This window comes from Convolutriloba macropyga, chromosome 10, assembly GCF_964194025.1.
Source record: "Convolutriloba macropyga chromosome 10, txConMacr16.3, whole genome shotgun sequence".
NCBI classification, from domain to species: Eukaryota; Metazoa; Xenacoelomorpha; order Acoela; family Convolutidae; genus Convolutriloba; species Convolutriloba macropyga.
This window is the reverse complement of record NC_134477.1, coordinates 39,724,840-39,745,216: the sequence shown is the minus strand read 5'-3', so window position 1 is coordinate 39,745,216 and position 20,377 is coordinate 39,724,840. Positions and strand designations below refer to the sequence as shown.

General features: G+C 37.0%; 1 protein-coding gene across 1 annotated transcript in view; it reads left to right on the top strand.

Moving 5' to 3' along the window:
- The window catches only part of LOC142348021 (dual E2 ubiquitin-conjugating enzyme/E3 ubiquitin-protein ligase BIRC6-like), a 245,200-nt gene that overhangs the window by 154,893 nt on the left and 69,930 nt on the right, over positions 1–20,377 (top strand). The window contains exons 40-43 of the mRNA XM_075399188.1: positions 722–913; positions 1,137–1,391; positions 7,130–7,377; positions 7,821–8,069. Of these exons, the coding sequence (XP_075255303.1) occupies positions 722–913; positions 1,137–1,391; positions 7,130–7,377; positions 7,821–8,069 (944 nt within the window). The remainder of the gene's footprint in view (positions 1–721; positions 914–1,136; positions 1,392–7,129; positions 7,378–7,820; positions 8,070–20,377) is intronic.

Here is a 20,377-nt window from a genome sequence, read left to right as displayed (position 1 = left end):
AATTGAAATCAGAAAAGTTATGGCTTTAAAAATGGTTTTTGTACATCTATCTATTTTTTTCTGTTCTTTCAATCCCTCTCTGGTTTATGGGAATCATTGGAGGCTATTTTCCGACCATCTGCAAGATATGCTTTTAATTGCTTTCGAACGAAGTTTGAAGCAATAATTGTAAACGTGTGTCCATTTATCAAAATTTTTGCTTGACGCTTTTGACTTCTTGACACTTTAATTCTTTCTTTGAGTGATCTAAGTTGCTCTTGCTCTGAAATAAGGCCCGTTGGTTAAAGTGATTGTGAGCGAAAGGAGATCAGAGTCTTTGCAACTGAGTGGTTAAGATGTCAGGCGGCAATCCTGGAGGTGCTGGTTGGAACCCCAGTGGGGAAGTTTTTTTTGGACCCTTTCTGAGCTCATTTTAAATTAAATTGCCCCGTCTGTGAGAGCAATTCATCCGACGTTAGTTGGTTTGTTTTCTTTTTTCTTGCATTAAAAGTTCATAAACGTTTGTGAAATAATTGGAAATTAGGTCTCAAACGAAATCTCTGAAGTAATTAACACATGTTTTCCCAACTTCCAAGGCTGGCGCCAAAGTGTAGGTTCGCCAGCATTTTAAAATTTTGGGCCCTGCGAATGTTTGCACTAACTAAACAACTGCGACTCACAATTAAGACAATTAGTCAACTTTGTCTTCTTGAGTAAAATCATTATGCTGGCCTGTGATTAGGTGGAGGCATGGGATTCCCAGGCAGTGAGAAGTTAGACCTGAGTGAGTGGATCCTGATCGACCAGCACACTTTCGGAGGGCAAGCGGGTCCAGATGGGGCTGGTGGTGCCGGAGGATCTGGGAAGAATTCTTCTTACAACGTCATAGATGTGGTCGAAAGCAGTGACGAAGAAAATTACATGGACACTTTCGGTTGGAAAACCTTCAACCTTCGTAAAACAAAATTTAAAGAGCAAGTTCTGTGAATGTATTAATCTGTTGAGTTTGAAGCTTTGGTTGATATTATTTTGCGGTGATAGGTCGAAGTAAGCTTCAGTTCCAATGTCGTTTGGCTTCTCTGGCGAATTTGAGAGTAATTTGGGCTTCCCATCACATTGAATATTGTATAACGACGCTAAATGAAGTGTCATATTAGATATGGAAGATGGCATCGGTGGATACCCTGGTTCCACTGGCTACGGAACAGGAGGAAGCAGCGGCGGTGGAGGTGGTTCCGCTTCATCTGCGACCAGTGCTGCGGGTGGAGTTGCAGTTGTAGCACCCCACTGTCTGGCTCTGCTAGGACTGACACTGCAGCTGCCATTGTATGTTGAGGTGCTTCTGAGAGAAGAACGCAAGGCGAGATTCTTGTTACGCATCTTGCTTGGAGTGAGCGATGTCGGAGATTCAAGTAAGAATTGCGAATTTGTTCAAATGGTTAGGATGAAATGTTGGTTCAACGAGAATAAGGAATAGTACATTTCTCAAATCCATTTGAAAAAGAAATTTTTCTAGCCGCCAAGCAGAAGCAATACCTATTATTGGTGTCATCTTAGTGTTTAATAGCCGCCCTCATCTCAACTGGCTATTATAGCGCTCCTATTTTTACAATTCAAAGAATTTGAATTGTATTGGGGCGCTGTCTTTTTTTAAGATCTGTTCACACATTTTCATGATTTTTGAAGTCAAATTGGAGTAGTGATTTTGGTCACGCCGAAACAGGAAATGGATCGAAAAAGCGAGTGGTTTTGCGGCGTGAAATTTTTTCGCTCTAAATTTAAAATAGAGTGAGAAAACGGCGTTTGAACAAAAATTCGCTTTCTCGCTTGTGGTTTTTTGTTCACATGCGGCAATTTCACTTTGATTTTCTGTTTTTTCGATTTTTTGGATCGGATTTTTTTCTAAATGGTTTTCCCAATCCATTCACAGTCCGTTCTAGGTCTAGTTTTTTGTTTAGTCAATGAAAATTCTTTGAATTGTACGTCAGGACTTGTCCTGCTATGTTTTTTTTTTACTTCGTCGAACTTTTTTTTCGCTTTACCCATTATGCCGCTTTTTCGACATTTTTGCGTGAAATCTTTTTGAATTCTCTAGGCTTGTTCACTCTTCTGTCATTCTGCTCAAAGTCTTTTTAAACAGAACTGCTCAGCAAAGCAATTCAAAATGAAGAGAGTCAGTATAAAAAATCAATGTCAGAAATAGAAACGGGATAAACCCATAAAGCCCATTTTTTGATGCCCGGTACTTGAACTTTGTTCTCATAAGTTTTAGTTACTATCTATAAAGATTATTGGTATTGATACTAGACCCTGTAGCCTCTCACTGAGAGACAGGAGTATGTTCAATTACGAAATGACATCAAAATAAATCGCACTTAAAAATGTTTTCATACAAAAATAATTTTTTGTTGAGATTTTCTTTTCTGTCAATCCCAATAGAGTTATGGGAATCAACGGGGGCTATTTTTCGGCAATCTGCCGGGTATGTATATAGCTGCAAAGCTGTCAGTGGAGAGTAGCTGTTGCTATGTTCTTGGTTATTTAATCGAAGATGAGTATTGATATTTATCGATCTTAAAGAGGAAAGAAATGACCCTTCAACTTCTCCTCTGACCCTTTAACTTTTCGTCCTCAAAGACCGGATAAACACGGTAAAGTCTGGAGGGAATTAGGTGGCTAAGCAGCTCTCTTAGAGCCCTACGCTTTATTAGTAATGGTGCAATCCAGCTAAACTGTTTTGAGGAGACAATTTTACGGTGTGAAGGGCAATTTTATTCTTTAGTTTCACCCCCTCAGTCCCCCCACACCCGCACACACACACCCTCGCAACACTCCCCCGTCAATCCTACACTAGATGATGATTTATAGCTGCTCCCTCCAGTCATCCCTACCCTACCCTATCCATCACTTAAGTCCTCTCCCCCTCTTAATGCTAGCACACCTAAGGCTCAACTAGCTGCAACCACGCGAACCGCTCGCTGGTCGTTTGGGAGTAATTCGCCCGATTGTAGTCTATGTTCATAGCTGCAAAGCGGTTAGCTGAGTGTAGCTATATTGCATTGCTCTTGTTTTTTTACGACTGGAAGAGGCGTATTGGTATTCTACAGGTTCGCATGTCTCGATGAGGAGTATTAGTATTCTAGAGGGTTTTTTTTTAGCTGAAACAAGTTTGTCCATGATTTGAACTTTAACTTCTTTCTTTTTGAACAGAGACCTTTGTGTTCTAGTGTTGATTGTTATAATTTAGTAGATTATTTAGTTTGTTTATACTGTTCAGTGGTTAGTATCATCCTAGTAATATTCAGGTTAAAAAGGTCAACTTGAGGTACGCTTCCAGATCCCATCTTCTGAGGGCTACCATCCAATGTTGTTTTCGAACATTGGACTTTAAAAGAAACTTAGATACCAAAACATAGTATTTAAGATATGCTCGTAATACTCAAAAAGGCTTATTGTGCAGTTATCTTCCCATAACAGTCCCTCCTCCCTAGCCAAACTACAGACGCCTCGACTTTCACGCACCTCATCGCCCCATACGCCTCCACCGCTACTCGCTTTCATCCTTCCCCCACTTACAATTGATAGTTTTGGGCAGTTAGTTTTGTTTGTTTTTTGATCTCTTATTTAGGCTCGATAAGTTTAGCGGTTATATTGAACGACTCTTCTAGTCATTTCCGGTTTTCTTCCTGTCATGTTATTCTTTCGTCGTTTCACATTCCTCTTTTAATTGCCCTTAAATAAAGTTTATAGCAGTTAGATTAGCTTTTTTTCGCTTGACCCATTTTTTCGCTACACATTTGACTTTTTGTCCTCAAAAACGGGATAAACAGGTAGCACCAGGAGGGCATAATGTTGCCGGACAGCTCTCTTAAAACCTTACACCTTACTAGTCTCTAAATACGCGATTTGCTGAAACTATTTTTAAAGACAGTTGAATAGTGTGAAGAGGGGTTCTTAACCTTAAAAGTTTGTTCTCACATAATCACCCTAATTACCCATTAACGGCCGAGCAGCTCTCTTAAAGCCTTAACCTTTGTCGTCACTAAGCATGCAATTCACCGAAACTGTTTTTGAAGATAATTTGCTGTTGTGAAGAGCCATTCTTAATCTTAAAAGCTTGATCCTCCTTAATCACACACCCATACTAGCCGCTCCTCTCCCCTGCGCCAACACTCCTCCTGTCCATCGTCCCCCAGCTACCGATTTGAACACTCCTCCAGCCCTCCCAAACCTACCACCAACCCCCCCATTTCTTGACCCAGCACTCCACACGCCCCACTAATGCTAGCATCTCATATGTCCTAACTGGCTACTACCGAAGCCAAAGGCTTACCGGTCGTCCTATGTTAGTCGGTTATGTTTCGTTTTGCATTCGTTCTTTAACGTTTTCTTGTTTGAGTGACCTTTTCAATCTTGATTTTTGACCTCTAATTTGCAGTCAGCGAAGGTGGCATCGCTGGAGTGGCTAACGCCGGAGAGTGCGGGGGTGCCAACCTTTCCATCGTCAGAAATTTTTATACCAAAAGTTCTCTAGAATACAACCCCCTTTTGAGCCAGTTTGCCCCATGTGTCACGAATAGATTTTGATCATGGGTATGGGTGGCTTACCTCGCTCAACAAAATAGTTTTTGCACTTCAAAAAGGTCAAATTGAAGAAGACATGTTAGTTCATTGCTGAATGTTGTCTCGCAGTTTTTTTAGGAGGCATCGAACACTTTTTCAATTCATTTTTATCTGTTTAATAGCCGGCCTCATCTTCTCAGGCGGCTATTATAGAGCTCTATTTTTTAATGATTGATTGCTCTCAAACGAAGTTTGTAGCAATTATATTAGTCCTGTCGGTCTTTTTATGCGATTTTTCGCTTGACCTATTTTTCGTCTGAAGCTTTTGACGTTTCGTCCCCAAAAACGGGATTAACAGGTAGCACCCGGCAGGCAATAAGTGCTCTTAGAGCCTTTCAGCTCTGTTTCAGCGCAAACTGTATTGGAGACTTATACTTATGGTGTGAAGGTCGGTTCTTAGAGGTTGAAGACACCACCACTGTTGACCCCCCCCCCACTGTTGCCCCCCCCCCCCACCGCGCTGTTGCCCCCACCCCACTGCTGCCCCCCATCAGCCCTCCGGTGCACCCCCCCCCCCCCCCCCCGTGGCTACTGACGAACAACCGATCGCTAAAAACACGCAATTTTTTTACAATTTTTTTCAAGTTTTTTTTGTCATTTCTTGAGTTCTTTCAGTCCCAGATGTCTTTCAGTCCTATTATAAAACCCTCTTCTTGGGTTTTATAATAGGTTATTGCATTGTTTTTAATGGTTGTGGAACGGTTTCAACATTTTAACATCACGAATGTTAGTCTTTTTTTGAGTTCTTTCTGTCCTAGATGTCTTTCAGTCCTATTTTAATACCATCCTCTAGGGTTTTATAATAGGTTATTGCATAGTTTTTACTGGTAGTGGAATGGTTTCAACATTTTATCATCACGAATATAAGCTTTTTTTGACAAAACGTGCAAACTTTCTCCTTTTTTGACAGTTATTTTCCATTCTTCACGTCTTTCTAGACGCAGGGGTCAGAAAACGTCCTTGTTTTGATAATAAGTTACTGAAAAAATTCTATTTGCCATAGAATAGAGTTCAATTTTTTAATATGACAATTTTAAGCGATTTTTTCAAATAAAACTTGCCTTTTTTCAAGTTTTTCAAAGATTTTTGTCATTTTTTAGGTTTCTCCCTTCTCAAGAGCCGTATAACCTCCTCTAGGGTTTGATTATAGGTAACTGCATAGCTTCTTGATGTATTGGATGTGGCATAGTTTCTAGATTTAATGGAATGGTTTTCAATGTTTTAATGACTCCAGCTTTAGCTATTTTTTAATAAGTTTACTTTTTCAAATTTTCGGGAAGTTATTATCGTTGAGCCAGTGAAATTATTTCAAGCTTGAAATAGGGATGCTGGATTTTCTCTTGAGACAATGAAATGCTTTTAAAGATTTTAATATCTTGAATTATAGCAAGACTTTGGTAAAATTTGCTATTTTTTTCAAGGTTTGCTATTTTGAAGGTTTTTGTCGTTTTCTGAGGTTTACGATCATTACTGGCAAACGAAGCTTTTCGAGTCTTGCAGATGGGTTACTTTACCTAACTCCAGAGACAATAAATGGTTTTGAACATTTTCACTGCGAAATCTGAATTCTTTTAAATTTTGAAAAGCAAATTTTGAAAATATCAGTTTTTTATTTGATTTTTTTACTAAGAAGGCTAGAAATTTAAAATTTGCGGAGTCGAATCAAATAATGCTAGCCTCACCGTTGGCAATACTTTGCAATTTTTTAAAATATCAGTCTTTGATTTGATTTATTTACTAGCAAGGCTAGATAACTAAAAGTTGCAGTGTCGACTCAAGCTAACGCTAGCCTCACTAAACCGTGGCTAGCTACTGACAAAGCCAACCGCTTGCCGGTTGTTTGAGAGCAATTCGCCGGACGTTAGTCGGTTATATTTAACAATTTGTTTTGCTTACCTCGTTACTGGCCACGTGGTAATTTTCTGAATATCTGGGTATAATTCTGTCTTTTACGGCACGCTTGTGTATTTTACAGCTATTCCGGCAGTCTATTATGTTTTTTTAGCCGGAATTACTTTTGTTCACGCGGCTTTTTAACCTAAAAGCTCGAGTTATACAAAAGCAGGGATGACTAATTTTGTTGTCTTCCCTCATTTTTTGATACGACCATTTGATCATGCACCAAAAAAATCAAGCTGCGATTTTTCTAGGTAACTTCTACCACTTAGTAACTCTATTTGCATGCGTGACGTCGTTTGTTGCTGCTCTCTGTATAGGGTTTTAAGTCAATGGTTCAATGGTGTGATAAATTTGTTGAATCTAAATTTATACTGTAAATACTGCATTGAATAGAGGACACCCAGGCTTGATAGGACTCTTATTTGAAAGACATCAGTGATTGAAATTCAATTTGAAAATAAGGATAATTCAAATTTGAGTAAGATTTTTAACGACGTTTTCTTTGGTGTTGGTGATTTCGCTGGAGTGCAAAATTGTGAATGACATTATTTGATAAGAAAGCGCTAGCTAAATTTAATTTGTTCCTTATTTGAAGGTTAAATTTTAAGTCGCCAATTATTTGTTGCAGCAACTAGTATTCTCTCAACCCCGGAAGCCAAAAACCTGTCCACCCTCCCTCTGGAGGCATTGAAAAGCCTGTTCGACGAATATCCAGTGAACACTGAATTGGGCCTGGTGATCAGGCAGCAATGTGTAGATGCCAAGATCCTGGATCTCCTGTTTGGATGTCTAGCTGTTCTCACTCACAGGAATCCCGAGTCACAAGATGTAAAGAGCTATCAGTTCTTGTTCCCGCCTACACTATTTGGAGCAGTGGTATGCTTCGTTTTTATTTCCTTAGTTTGTATATCTCTATGCAGCTCTTGCAAGGAGGAAAATCTGTTAAGTGAAAGCAAAATTTTCATATTTCATTAGATTTTTTTCGTGTTGCGTCCTGTGAAGTACAAATCTTAGTCTTCACTGAATAAAAGCTGTAAACGGCGGAGATGTTTTTAGAGGAAATTTTGTCGAGAAAATTTGTCTGATTAAGCTTCGGGATCCGTTCTGTTTCGGACCCCCAATGTTGTTTATCATCCGCTTCTACAAATTATGTGTTGTTATAAATATCGCGTTACTATGTAAAATACATCATGTGATACTGGTTGCGTAGGCTTTTTATGCCCACTTAGGTGGTGGACCAAAGCATAGAATAGATCTAAGCTTTCTTTAGTGTTTGATGTATAAGAAAGATGTATATAAATATTTTATGACTGTTTCAGGGACAAAAGGGTAGTTCCCATCGACATCCATCCCAACAATACCATTCCGCTCCCACATTTCCCAATCTCCTTGAGCCTCACATGGGAATCCCAATTGGTCCACCCGGAGGTGGTGGTGGTAAGCAACAACCACAATACTGGGCAAAGGGGACCGGTTTTGGGACTGGATCAATGCAAAGTGGATGGAACATGGAACAGAGTCTGCTGAAAAAGAGTTTTGAAGAGCAAAACTGCTGTGCAATTTTGCAGGTGCTTGTTATTATAATTATTGCTGTCACGGCTGTATTTGCTGCTCTTGATTGCCAATGTTAAGTCTTCACAATAACATTGAGGTGGTAGTGATGTCATCATATACATTATTTTCGCTAAATCCTGATGGACGAGCTTTATTTACAATTTTATATACAAATTTGTTAATTGATAATCTGAATAAATTTTAAGTGCAAAATAAGATCAAAAAGACAAAATTAAGATTAAAATCGAGTACTAAGGTTTGCTTCGGTGCTACAAAAAAGCTTTAGTTACAAAAAGTTTACGGAAGATCCACGTAAACGAATTCGTTCAGGAAATAATGAGAAATAGTCAAAAGACGAATGAATACATCTATTTGAATGATTACGAATAATAAAATTAAACAGTTTACACTTCGATGAGTTCTACTATCTTTGAAGAATACGAGTTTGGATATTAATCCAACTATTTTAGTAACTCCACGGGCTTTATTCCATCGATAGTGTAGTACTTCCAGTATAATGTTTACTAGACCTCGTTTTTGGCAGGAAAGCGAGAAAAACTAGCGGAAGGGAGGTAAAGGTTATGACTAGCGGAAGCTGCTTAGAAGACAAAATCAATAATTAAAGGGCGGTTTTGGGCGTTTTGGACCCCTCAATCCTTCGCCTCTCACCTTTTCCATGCCCCTTCACCCTCGTCCTGTCAGTCACTTCTATTTAATTGCTTTCAAACGAAGTTTGTAGCAATTGTATTAGTCCTGTGGTCTATTTTAATGTTATTAATAGACGCGTCCTCAATTCTAGGCGGCTATTATAGCGCTCCTAATTTTTTTTCGCTTGACCGTTTTTTTTCGTCTGATTAATAGCCGCCCTCATCTTCTCAGCCGGCTATTATAGCGCTCCTATTTTTACAATTCAAAGAATTTGAATTGTATTGGGGCGCTGTCTTTTTTTTAAGATGTGTTCACACATTTTTCAATGACTTTAAAAACGGGATAAACAGGTAAAGACCAGCGGGCATTAAGTTTCATTAGAGACCCAAAGTGAGCTTCAGTAGCTCATCAAGTTCTTAGAGTAGTGCAGCTGCTGGAATGGCCTTAATTCAAGGTTAAAAGGTCATTTTTAAGTGTTTTTGGGCTCCAAAATGTTGCAATTTTTCATGTTTTTTGTATTTTTTTTTGTTTTTTTTTTGTTTTAGTCTTACGTTGAAGTTTTTGAAAAAGGATGAAGGCTTTTTGTGAGCCCAAATAACTTGTTATGACCATTTAATGAGCTATATGTTTTGGTACTACAAATACAAACATGCAAAATGATACTAATTTTTGCATTTTTTTGCTTCAGGGGCCAGGAAATTTCCTTTGTGGTTTGAGAATAGAGCACTGCATGGTTTCTAGTTATAATGAATTGCTTTTCAACATTTTAATGTCTCGAAATTTGGCATTTTTTCATATAAAATTTGCAATTTTTTCAAAGTTTCCTAAAGTTTTTGTTAATTTTTGATATTTGTCCATTTTCAAATGCCAGAAAACCTATTCCACTGCCTGACTAAAAGTTACTGAATGGTTGTTGGCTTCAATAGTTTTGTTTTCAACCATTTAGCTTTTCGAATTTTAGAAGTTTTTTGATAAAATTTGCTATTTTTTTCAAGTTTTTTCAAAAGGTTCGTTTTATATTCAGTTTTTCTTGCCTCAGTAGCCATTTAACCTCATCCAAGGTTTGATATAGTTTATTAGATAGCTGCTAGGGGGCAACTGAACGATTTTCAACATTTTAAGAACGAATTTCTATTTTCTGAAATTTGAGATTTCTTAAAATTATTGCCTATCGATGTTTGAGCCAATGAATTTTTTAATGCTTGGAATTGGGTCAATGGATACCCTCTAGAGACACAGAAATGATTCTGAAAATATTAATAGCGCATTTTTCAGTAAAATTTTATTAAATTTTGCAATCGGATTCATTTTTGTATATTTTTCGATCATTTTTGAGTTAATCGATCTTCAAGGGCCAATGAATTTTTTCAGGTCATGCAGATATATTACTGGACCGATTTCAAAAACAAAATATGGTCTTGAACATATTTTTGAAACATGTATTTTTAAAGGGATGAAATTTTGCCCAAGGGAAAAAGCTTCAAGAGTTTTGGTAATGAGTATGTTTTTTAATAGCCGCACAGCGATAGCTGGGGCTATTATTCCCCTTCTCTTGGTTTTTTTTATTTCGTCGTCATGATTTTTGTTACGACCATATGACGTCACAGCCACTTTTTGTTCATTCGTTCATGCAATTTCAACTGAATTGCATGTGTGACGTCATTTTTCGCTCTTAGTGGAACGAGTTTTTTTGTTCATGAGCGTGATTAAATTTTTGGTCACACTCGACTTACCTCACTCTCAAAAATGACTTCCTCACTTTGAAACTGACTTTTATTTACTTTAATTCAAAGAGATAAGGTCAAATGGGTGTGTGTCAGTCTAAATGAAGGTTATTTGAGGTCAGCTAATAGAGGCAGCAATAACTTATACAGATTTTAAATCAAAATATAACAGATCAGCCTTCAATGAAAAGACGAATTTTTTTGGTCTGTCTTTTTTACTGTTTTTTTTAGACTGCCGGTCTACAAATCTATTGCGGCTATTTTCTGGCAATCTGCCAGCTATGTTGTTTAGTTTGTTTGATTATTTTAGTTTCTCAATTTTTTAATATGATTTTGTGTTTTGGCTGGTTTTTTTCCAATTGACCTGCTGGTCAGTCAGAGTACTTTTAAGGTTTTCATTCATTTCTTTGAATTGTGTTTCAGGACTTGTCCTGCTATGTTTTTTAACTTCGTCGAATAAAAAAATGTTTAGCTTTACCTCATTTTGCCGCTTTTTCAACATTTTGCGTGATATCTTTTTGACTTCTCTAGGCTAGTTTCTCTCTTCTCTCATTCTGCTAAAAGTGATTTTGAACATCAGTTGCTCAGCAAAGCAATTCAAAATGAACAGAATCAGTATAAAAAAACGAAGTCAGAAGTAGAAACGGGATAATCCCATAAAGCCCAATTTTAGATGTCCGCTATTTGAACGTCGTTCCTATAAGTCTTAGTTACCATCTCTAATGCTTATCGGTATTGATAGTAGCTACTGTAGCCTCTCTCTAAGAAACAGAAGTACGTTATGTTCAACTACGAAATGCCATCAAAATAAATCGGACTTAAAAAATGTTTTTGTACAAAAATCTTTCTTTTCAATATTTTCTTTCAATCCCAATCATGCTTATTGAAGTCGACGGCGGCTATTTTCCGGCAATCTTCCGGGTATGTTTTCTCCATTCAAAAGGGTCATTAGCTGAACTTCAAATGGCGGCAGTTCATTACTAAAAGTCAAATGAAAAGAGTGCCAAATTCTGTGTAATTTTTCAATTCAAATTCTATTAGTGACTATTGTGGTATATAATAACCTCTAACGACGTCATTTAATGCTCAACTTTTTGAATATTTTTATTTTTCTCCCCCCCCCCCCCCGACTGAAGCAAGCTGAAACAGATCAGAGCTCACAATGCTCATTCTTGCGCAATTCTTCCGACGATAGTTGGTTTTGTAGCAAGTGTATTAGTCGTCTGGTCTTTTCAATGCTATTATTCGCTTGACCAATTTTCTGTGCGACTCTTTTAATTGCACTCGAACGAATATTGAAGCAATTATTGTGAACATGAGCGTCTTTTAAATATAAATGCTCGCTTGACCGTTTTATTCTATAACATTTTTTTGATTTCATTTCTTGAGTGACTTTCACTCTCTGCTTGTTGAATGATTTGAGTGATTTTTGAGTGATTTGAATTGCAAGCATTCAGAAATTAAGTCTGTTGATAAAATAATACGTTTATGAGCGTAGACAGTACATGGCTTTGGTACTGTAGTGGTTAATGTAACGGACTCATAACCGAAATGTCGGGAGTAGAACCACTCCCTAGTCAAAAATTTTGCACCAAAAAAATTTCTCTAGCCATGCAAATTTCTCTAGCCTTGCAAAGAGTCTTACGTCTTTCTCTAGCCTTGCAAAGAGTCTTACGTCTTTCTAGTCTCTAAGCATGCGGTTCACGAACCTGTTTAGCAGACCTAACTTCATGGTATGAAGTGCGGTTCTTTAATTTGACCCCCCCCCCCATTCATCCCTCTTGCCCCTGCCGCGCTAACCGCCCATCACGTCCATTCTCACCCCATGCCTCTTCAAATTAAGCTGAAGCTAGCCTCCACAAACTTCAGCTAGCTACTGACGGAGCCAGCCGCCGTTCGCCAGTCTTTAGATAGTATTTTAACCTATGCTAGTTGATTGTTCTTTGTTATTGATGCTATTGAGATGTCAGTTCATAAAGCCCAATTTTAGATGTCCGCTATTTGAACGTCGATTTTAGATGTCCCTCAATTTTAGATGTCCGCCATCTGAACTTCAAATGGCGGCAGTTCAAATTGATGCTATTGAGATGTCAGTTCATAAAGCCCAATTTTAGATGTCTGCTATTTGAACGTCGTTCCTATCTTCCGGGTATGTTTTCTCCATTCAAAAGGGTCAGCAGCTGAACTTCAAATGGCAGCAGTTCATTACTAAAAGTCAAATGAAAAGAGTGCCAAATTTGGTGTAATTTTTCACTTCAAATTCTATTAGTGACTATTGTGGTATATAATAACCTCTAACGACGTCATTTAATGCTCAACTTTTTGAATATTTTTATTTGTCTCCCCCCTCCCGACTGAAGCAAGCTGAAACAGATCAGAGCTCACAATGCTCATTCTTGCGCAATTCTTCCGACGATAGTTGGTTTTGTAGCAAGTGTATTAGTCGTCTGGTCTTTTCAATGCTATTATTCGCTTGACCAATTTTCTGTGCAACTCTTCTATTTGCACTCGAACGAATATTGAAGCAATTATTGTGAACATGAGCGTCTTTTAAATATAAATGCTCGCTTGACCGTTTTATTCTATAACATTTTTTTTATTTCATTTCTTGAGTGACTTTCACTCTCTGCTTGTTGAATGATTTGAGTGATTTTTGAGTGATTTGAATTGCAAGCATTCAGAAATTAAGTCTGTTGATAAAATAATACGTTTATGAGCGTAGACAGTACATGGCTCTGGTACTGTAGTGGTTAATGTAACGGACTCATAACGGAAATGTCGGGAGTATAACCCCTCCCTAGTCAAAAATTTTGCACCAAAAAAATTTCTCTAGCCATGCAAATTTCTCTAGCCTTGCAAGGAGTCTTACGTCTTTCTCTAGCCTTGCAAAGAGTCTTACGTCTTTCTAGTCTCTAAGCATGCGGTTCACGAACCTGTTTAGCAGACCTAACTTCATGGTATGAAGTGCGGTTCTTTAGTTTGACCCCCCCATTCATCCCTCTTGCCCCTACCGCGCTAACCGCCCATCACGTCCATTCTCACCCCATGCCTCTTTAAATTAAGCTGAAGCTAGCCTCCACAAACTTCAGCTAGCTACTGACGGAGCCAGCCGTTCGCCAGTCTTTAGATAGTATTTTACCCTATGCTTGTTGATTGTTCTTTGTTATTGATGCTATTGAGATGTCAGTTCATAAAGCCCAATTTTAGATGTCCGCTATTTGAACGTCGTTCCTATAAGTCTTAGTTGCCATCTCTAATGCTTATTGGTATTGATAGTAGCCCCTGTAGCCTCTCTCTAAGAAACAGAAGTACGTTATGTTCAACTAAGAAATGCTATCAAAATAAATCGGACTTAAAAAATGTTTTTTGTACAAAAATCTTTTTTCCAATATTTTCTATGCTTTCAATCCCAATCATGCTTATTGAAATCAACGGCGGCTATTTTCCGGCAATCTTCCGGGTATGTTTTCTCCATTCAAAAGTGTCAGCAGCTGAACTTCAAATGGCGGCAGTTCATTACTAAATGGCGGCAGTTTAGTTTGTTTGATTATTTTAGTTTCTCAATTTTTAATGATTTTTTTGTGTTTTGGCTGGCTTTTTTCCAATTGATCTGCTGGTCAGTCAGAGTACTTTTAAGGTTTTCATTCATTTCTTTGAATTGTGTTTCAGGACTTGTCCTGCTATGTTTTTTAACTTCGTCGAATAAAAAAATGTTTCGCTTTACCTCATTTTGCCGCTTTTTCAACATTTTGCGTGATATCTTTTTGACTTCTCTAGGCTAGTTTCTCTCTTCTCTCATTCTGCTAAAAGTGATTTTGAACATCAGTTGCTCAGCAAAGCAATTCAAAATGAACAGAATCAGTATAAAAAATTGAAGTCAGAAGTAGAAACGGGATAATCCCATAAAGCCCAATTTTAGATGTCCGCTATTTGAACGTCGTTCCTATAATTCTTAGTTACCATCTCTAATGCTTATTGGTATTGATAGTAGCCCCTGTAGCCTCTCTCTAAGAAACAGAAGTACGTTATGTTCAACTACGAAATGCCAGCAAAATAAATCGGACTTAAAAAATGTTTTTGTACAAAAATCTTTTTTTCAATTTTTTGTTTCAATCCCAATCATGCTTATTGAAATCAACGGCGGCTATTTTCCGGCAATCTTCCGGGTATGTTTTCTCCATTCAAAAGTGTCAGCAGCTGAACTTCAAATGGCCGCAGTTCAAATTGATGCTATTGAGATGTCAGTTCATAAAGCCCAATTTTAGATGTCCGCTATTTGAACGTCGATTTTAGATGTCCCTCAATTTTAGAAGTCCGCCATCTGAACTTCAAATGGCGGCAGTTCAAATTGATGCTATTGAGATGTCAGTTCATAAAGCCCAATTTTAGATGTCTGCTATTTGAACGTCGTTCCTATCTTCCGGGTATGTTTTCTCCATTCAAAAGTGTCAGCAGCTGAACTTCAAATGGCGGCAGTTCATTACTAAAAGTCAAATGAAAAGAGTGCCAAGTTTGGTGTAATTTTTCAATTCAAATTCTATTAGTGACTATTGCGGTATATAATAACCTCTAACGACGTCATTTAATGCTCAACTTTTTGAATATTTTTATTTGTCCCCCCCCCCCCCCCGACTGAAGCAAGCTGAAACAGATCAGAGCTCACAATGCTCCTTCTTGCGCAATTCTTCCGACGATAGTTGGTTTTGTAGCAAGTGTATTAGTCGTCTGGTCTTTTCAATGCTATTATTCGCTTGACCAATTTTCTGTGCGACTCTTTTAATTGCACTCGAACGAATATTGAAGCAATTATTGTGAACATAAGCGTCTTTTAAATATAAATGCTCGCTTGACCGTTTTCTTCTATAACATTTTTTTTATTTCATTTCTTGAGTGACTTTCACTCTCTGCTTGTTGAATGATTTGAGTGATTTTTTTGAGTGATTTGAATTGCAAGCATTCAGAAATTAAGTCTGTTGATAAAATAATACGTTTATGAGCGTAGACAATACATGGCTTCGGTACTGTAGTGGTTAATGTAACGGACTCATAACCGAAATGTCGGGAGTAGAACCCCTCCCTAGTCAAAAGTTTTGCACCAAAAAAATTTCTCTAGCCTTGCAAATTTCTCTAGCCTTGCAAAGAGTCTTACGTCTTTCTCTAGCCTTGCAAAGAGTCTTACGTCTTTCTTGTCTCTAAGCATGCGGTTCACGAACCTGTTTAGCAGACATAACTTCATGGTATGAAGTGCGGTTCTTTAATTTGACCCCCCCCCCCCATTCATCCCTCTTGCCCCTGCCGCGCTAACCGCCCATCACGTCCATTCTCACCCCATGCCTCTTCAAATTAAGCTGAAGCTAGCCTCCACAAACTTCAGCTAGCTACTGACGGAGCCAGCCGTTCGCCAGTCTTAAGATAGTATTTTACCCTATGCTAGTTGATTGTTCTTTGTTATTGATGCTATTGAGATGTCAGTTCATTATTTAGAATTCATCATATCGAATACCAAAAACCAAGTTGTGTGGCACTGACTAAAATGTAGCAATCAATTTTTAGTATTGATAACACATGAGGCAATTAGTTTTCTCTTTTTGTCGGTCTTTCTTTAAAAGGTTTTTGCAAATGGATTTGATGTTAAACTTAATAAGCAATATAAAAGTTAATTTCAGTAATCTAACTAAAACAGCAACGCAATAGTATAATAAATCGCCTGTGACCCTACAAAAAGATGTCAATTTGAATCTTCGTTTTTTATTAGCCGCCCTCAGCTTCTCAAAGGCTATTTTTAGGCGTTCTCTTTTTTTAAATTCCTTTTAAGCACGTTTTTCGTTTTACGTAGGACACGATTTTCACGCTTGACTACTGGCTTACTTCACTCAGTGTTTCAACTGTAGTGATTTTAAATTGTTTCACGTATTTAATTACGTAATGTAGTGAACACGGTGAAAGTAAAAAGAACAAAATCAAAAGAAACCGGATAAACCGATAAAGACCTGCCATTAAGAAATAGTGCATTAGGTTATCAAAGTTTTTTAGAGAGATTGCTAGCTGACATTTTTATAAAGCTAAGTAGCTTTGAATTTGGAAGCTCAATTATTTATACTTCTGGAATCTAACTGAAACTGCACACCGATTAAGAGCACTTTTTTAAAACTTAGAAAAAAAAGTCAGTCAATTTTTATCTTTGCTTATTTGTTTTTCTGTTTCTATCCCGATGTGAGTCAAGCGCGTCAACGGTGGCTATTTTCCAGCAATCTGCCGGCTATGTTCTTGTTTGACGTCAGGATTTTTTGAATGCGATTGTTGTACTAAGGCCTTTTCGGCTGATAGTTCTTTTCGTATTACAATTTTGTCATAGTAAACGGGTTATGCAGGTACATCCGGGAGGGCTTAAAGTAACTAATAAAATCTCTGGGTTTTTTTCTTGTCTCTAAGTGTAGAAATCAGCCAAGCTGTTGAGAAGTCATAATAATGACGAGGGGTTTTTTCTGACTGTTTAGACCCTCTAACTCATCCCCTGTTCTCATCCCAACATTATAACCCCACACATGATCCCCTCAACGCCATGCAAACCTCACCCGCAACTGAATGAAGCGGGAAAATAAAGAATTCAATCTGAAGGTCCTATTCTAACAAAAAGAATTTCTCTTGAGTAACTTCTGAGCATAAAAATAAAATCCAGTTGCCCGTGAAGTATTTTAACCCATCAAGAAATTTGACTATAAGTGAAACAAATTGAAATTCGGAAAACATTGACAACACTAGAAAATGAATTTTCATTGTGAATCTCTTTTCACTGAGTAAAAAAAACACCTCATAGGGGACTTGAGTAATTTTCAAAGCGTAAAATGGTAGGAACAAAATTGATGCAGCAGATGAATTAAAGATAGCATAGCAGGAAAAAATATGTGAATAGTAATACTCATTACGTTACGTTGCTTAAAAGTCAAGAAATCTTAACTGACCAAGTGACGTTAGCGGCCGCATTTCCGTTTGATCAATAAGTTAGCAGAATTGAGGCAAACCATTTATCATTCTTTCACTGAAGTTGTAAATATGAAGCGCAATAAAGATTTCTAAATACCTGACTTCACTCGCGTGTTAATATATCCACTGTCTAAGCTATCCTCGCGTTTAAGATCAAGAATATTGTTAATTACCTTTTATTATTGAAATGCAATATATCAGCTGACAGTGTTGGCTTTTATCGCGGTTATATTGCGGTAAATACACAATAAAAGACAATAAAAAATAAGGACGCTGACGAAGATTGTTCTGAAGAAGAACCGTTTTATTGACTGCGCTGAGTTTGAAGTTGTTGCCATAAAAATTTACAAGATAGGCAAATACCTAAAAACCAGCAGAACTTGGCTGTAGTGAAATTTTCGTTTATTGCTCTAAACCTGTTCTGCCGCTGTAGGAGTGTGAAAATTATTTAGTTGATGACAAAACACTGGTTTTCAGATGTGCGTTCTGAGTTAAAAAGGATTGATCTGAAAAGACCCAGGACATGACTTTTTCCTACTAAAATAAGCAATAAAGATTTTGGGTTCCTAGAAGTATTGAAAGATCTCGGTTTTGAATAATGCAGAGAGTTCTTAATTTCTTTCAATATTGGATTAATTTTTTAATGAAAGTTAATCTTTTTCATTTACTTTTGTTTCAACCCCTGCGTTTATTAAGGGCCATGATGTTGATCGGCGATTGTTGGCCGATATAAACTATTTTGGAAAGATGTGAACTTATGGCAGTGAAAATTTCTTCGATAACTTATCGACTCTAGAAAGGCATTGTAATCTTTTCGGTTTCTTACACAAGATTTGATGACCTAATTTCTTCAGAGGAAAATTTTTATTTGCTTAAAATGGAACGGGTAATTGTGAAATCTTTCACAATAACCATTCACAATAATTATTCAGAATAACTGAGTTTGATTTTGATTCATTCAAGGTAACTTCTTTTCATTGTAATTTTTCAATAGAAAAAAATTCTGCTTCGAGTGCTAACCTTTCATAATCAAGCCTTTTTTTGTTATTAACCTTAATCAAGAAATTTGAAGCTGGAGTTTAAATTCACAAACTGTCGGTTTTGCCTCAAATAAACTTTTTTACTCAGAAGATTGTTATGCATAGCTCTCTCATCTCTTAAAACAAAAATGAGTAGGAGCTTTTCTGTACTCAGCTTAATTTCATTTTTGTTTTTTTTCTAGAATAATTTGTATCCAAAATTTTAAATAAAACGTTTGAGGTGATTTTTGTCGACAACACAACGTTGAACGAGGTCTTGCATTTCTCTATCAGTTTGTTGCATTCGTCTTGCACGATGAAAATATAATCAAAATCGTAAAATGTACAAACTCCTACAAGTATTGGCCAACCAGAAAGCCAGCTAGAGGCTAGTTGAAGGCAGCTCATACAAAAGCACAATTGAATTAGAAATCAATATTAAACACAGATATTAGCACGCCAATAATCAATTTTATATTTAAAAGGAACATCATACAAAAAGGATTCACCTTAAGAGAGGTCTGCCACCGAAAACTTTCCCAACCTAAGGAGAACTTCCCCCTATCTTTGCCAATGAGGATGGGTGTTCTAAGTACAGTTCTTCTATTTGAATTATATTCGAGTGCTCCTTAAAGGCCCTACAAAAGTAGTGTGTTCCTCACCTTGAGCATTGAGAGGCATTCAACGCAAGCAAGTTACCCAATACAGCAATATTGAACAAGATTGAGGAGGCATTTATAATCTTCTAAGACATTTTATGAATACAATATTTGCGAGATCTAGGTTTCCAGTTATGAATTTGTTGCTGAATTCATGCTAAAACAAATTTATCATACTCTCCTTGTTAAAGTCTCGGGGATCGTTGAGAGCATTAGACAGATGAGTGGTCAGAAGGGATTTGGAAAAATTAATTGCAATTAATTGGCTAGACAAAAAGAGGAACAATCAATTAATTTAATCGGCAAAACCAAAAAAATCAGTTAGTGCAATAATTGCAATTATTGATCAATTCAATTTGACCATCTATCAATAATTTTTAAAAACAATTTAGCCTTGATTTACCCAAAAAGTAACGCAAATTGGGGTTTTTTGTATTTTCCATTTTGGCCAACCGCTATATTCTTTATAGAAAGTTGAGTAGTATCATTAACAGGCATGTTCATATTTTCCGTATTTTTTCGCAATTTTTCTGAAATTTTGTAAATTTAAAATAATATGTTAAAACTTGTTTGTTTTACCCCTTAAGATTAAAGAGTGTCATTGAACTGTTTGATCACAATTTTTGGCAAAGATGTTAGCTAAATTTTTTAAATTTCAGTCTGTTTTTTTGTCAAAAATGGCACGAATAAGCAGAAATTCTGGAGTCCACTTTTTAATTCTGACTGATTAACACACCCATAAACTTCTGACTCAATCGATAACTCCAGAGCGGGCTTGTTTTACTTCCCCTTTTGAGAGTGTTCTTGAACGAAAATAGGAGAACAGCAATTATTCGGAATGTAACTATCTTTCTTGATTTCTTTTGCAATTTTTAGCTTTTTTTTACGTCAATCAGAGAACAGAAAAGTTGAAATCTAGGACTACTATTGACAGGTCCAGTTGGCTTCCCAATTCGTGTCAAGGAAACATATCTGGTTCTTTATTCGGAAGCTTATGGTTGTTTTCACTTTTAAAAATACAAAAATACTTTTTTGGTCAGCAGAGACAGATGCATCGTCTTTTGATTGGAATAAAATTTATTTTTTACGTTTTTAGGTAATGGTTTTTCAGCTTTGAATTTTTACAATGAGTTTTTCAAACAACTTTTTGATTTTTGTGACATTTCCCATCTTTCAGGTTGTTTTTCTTGTCTTGTATTGTTGGTCAGATATCACATTATTGGGGTTTTAAAAGGAGGCCCAATTGAGCATATCATTTTTTTTCTTGGAGTACATTGTGGTTTTACTG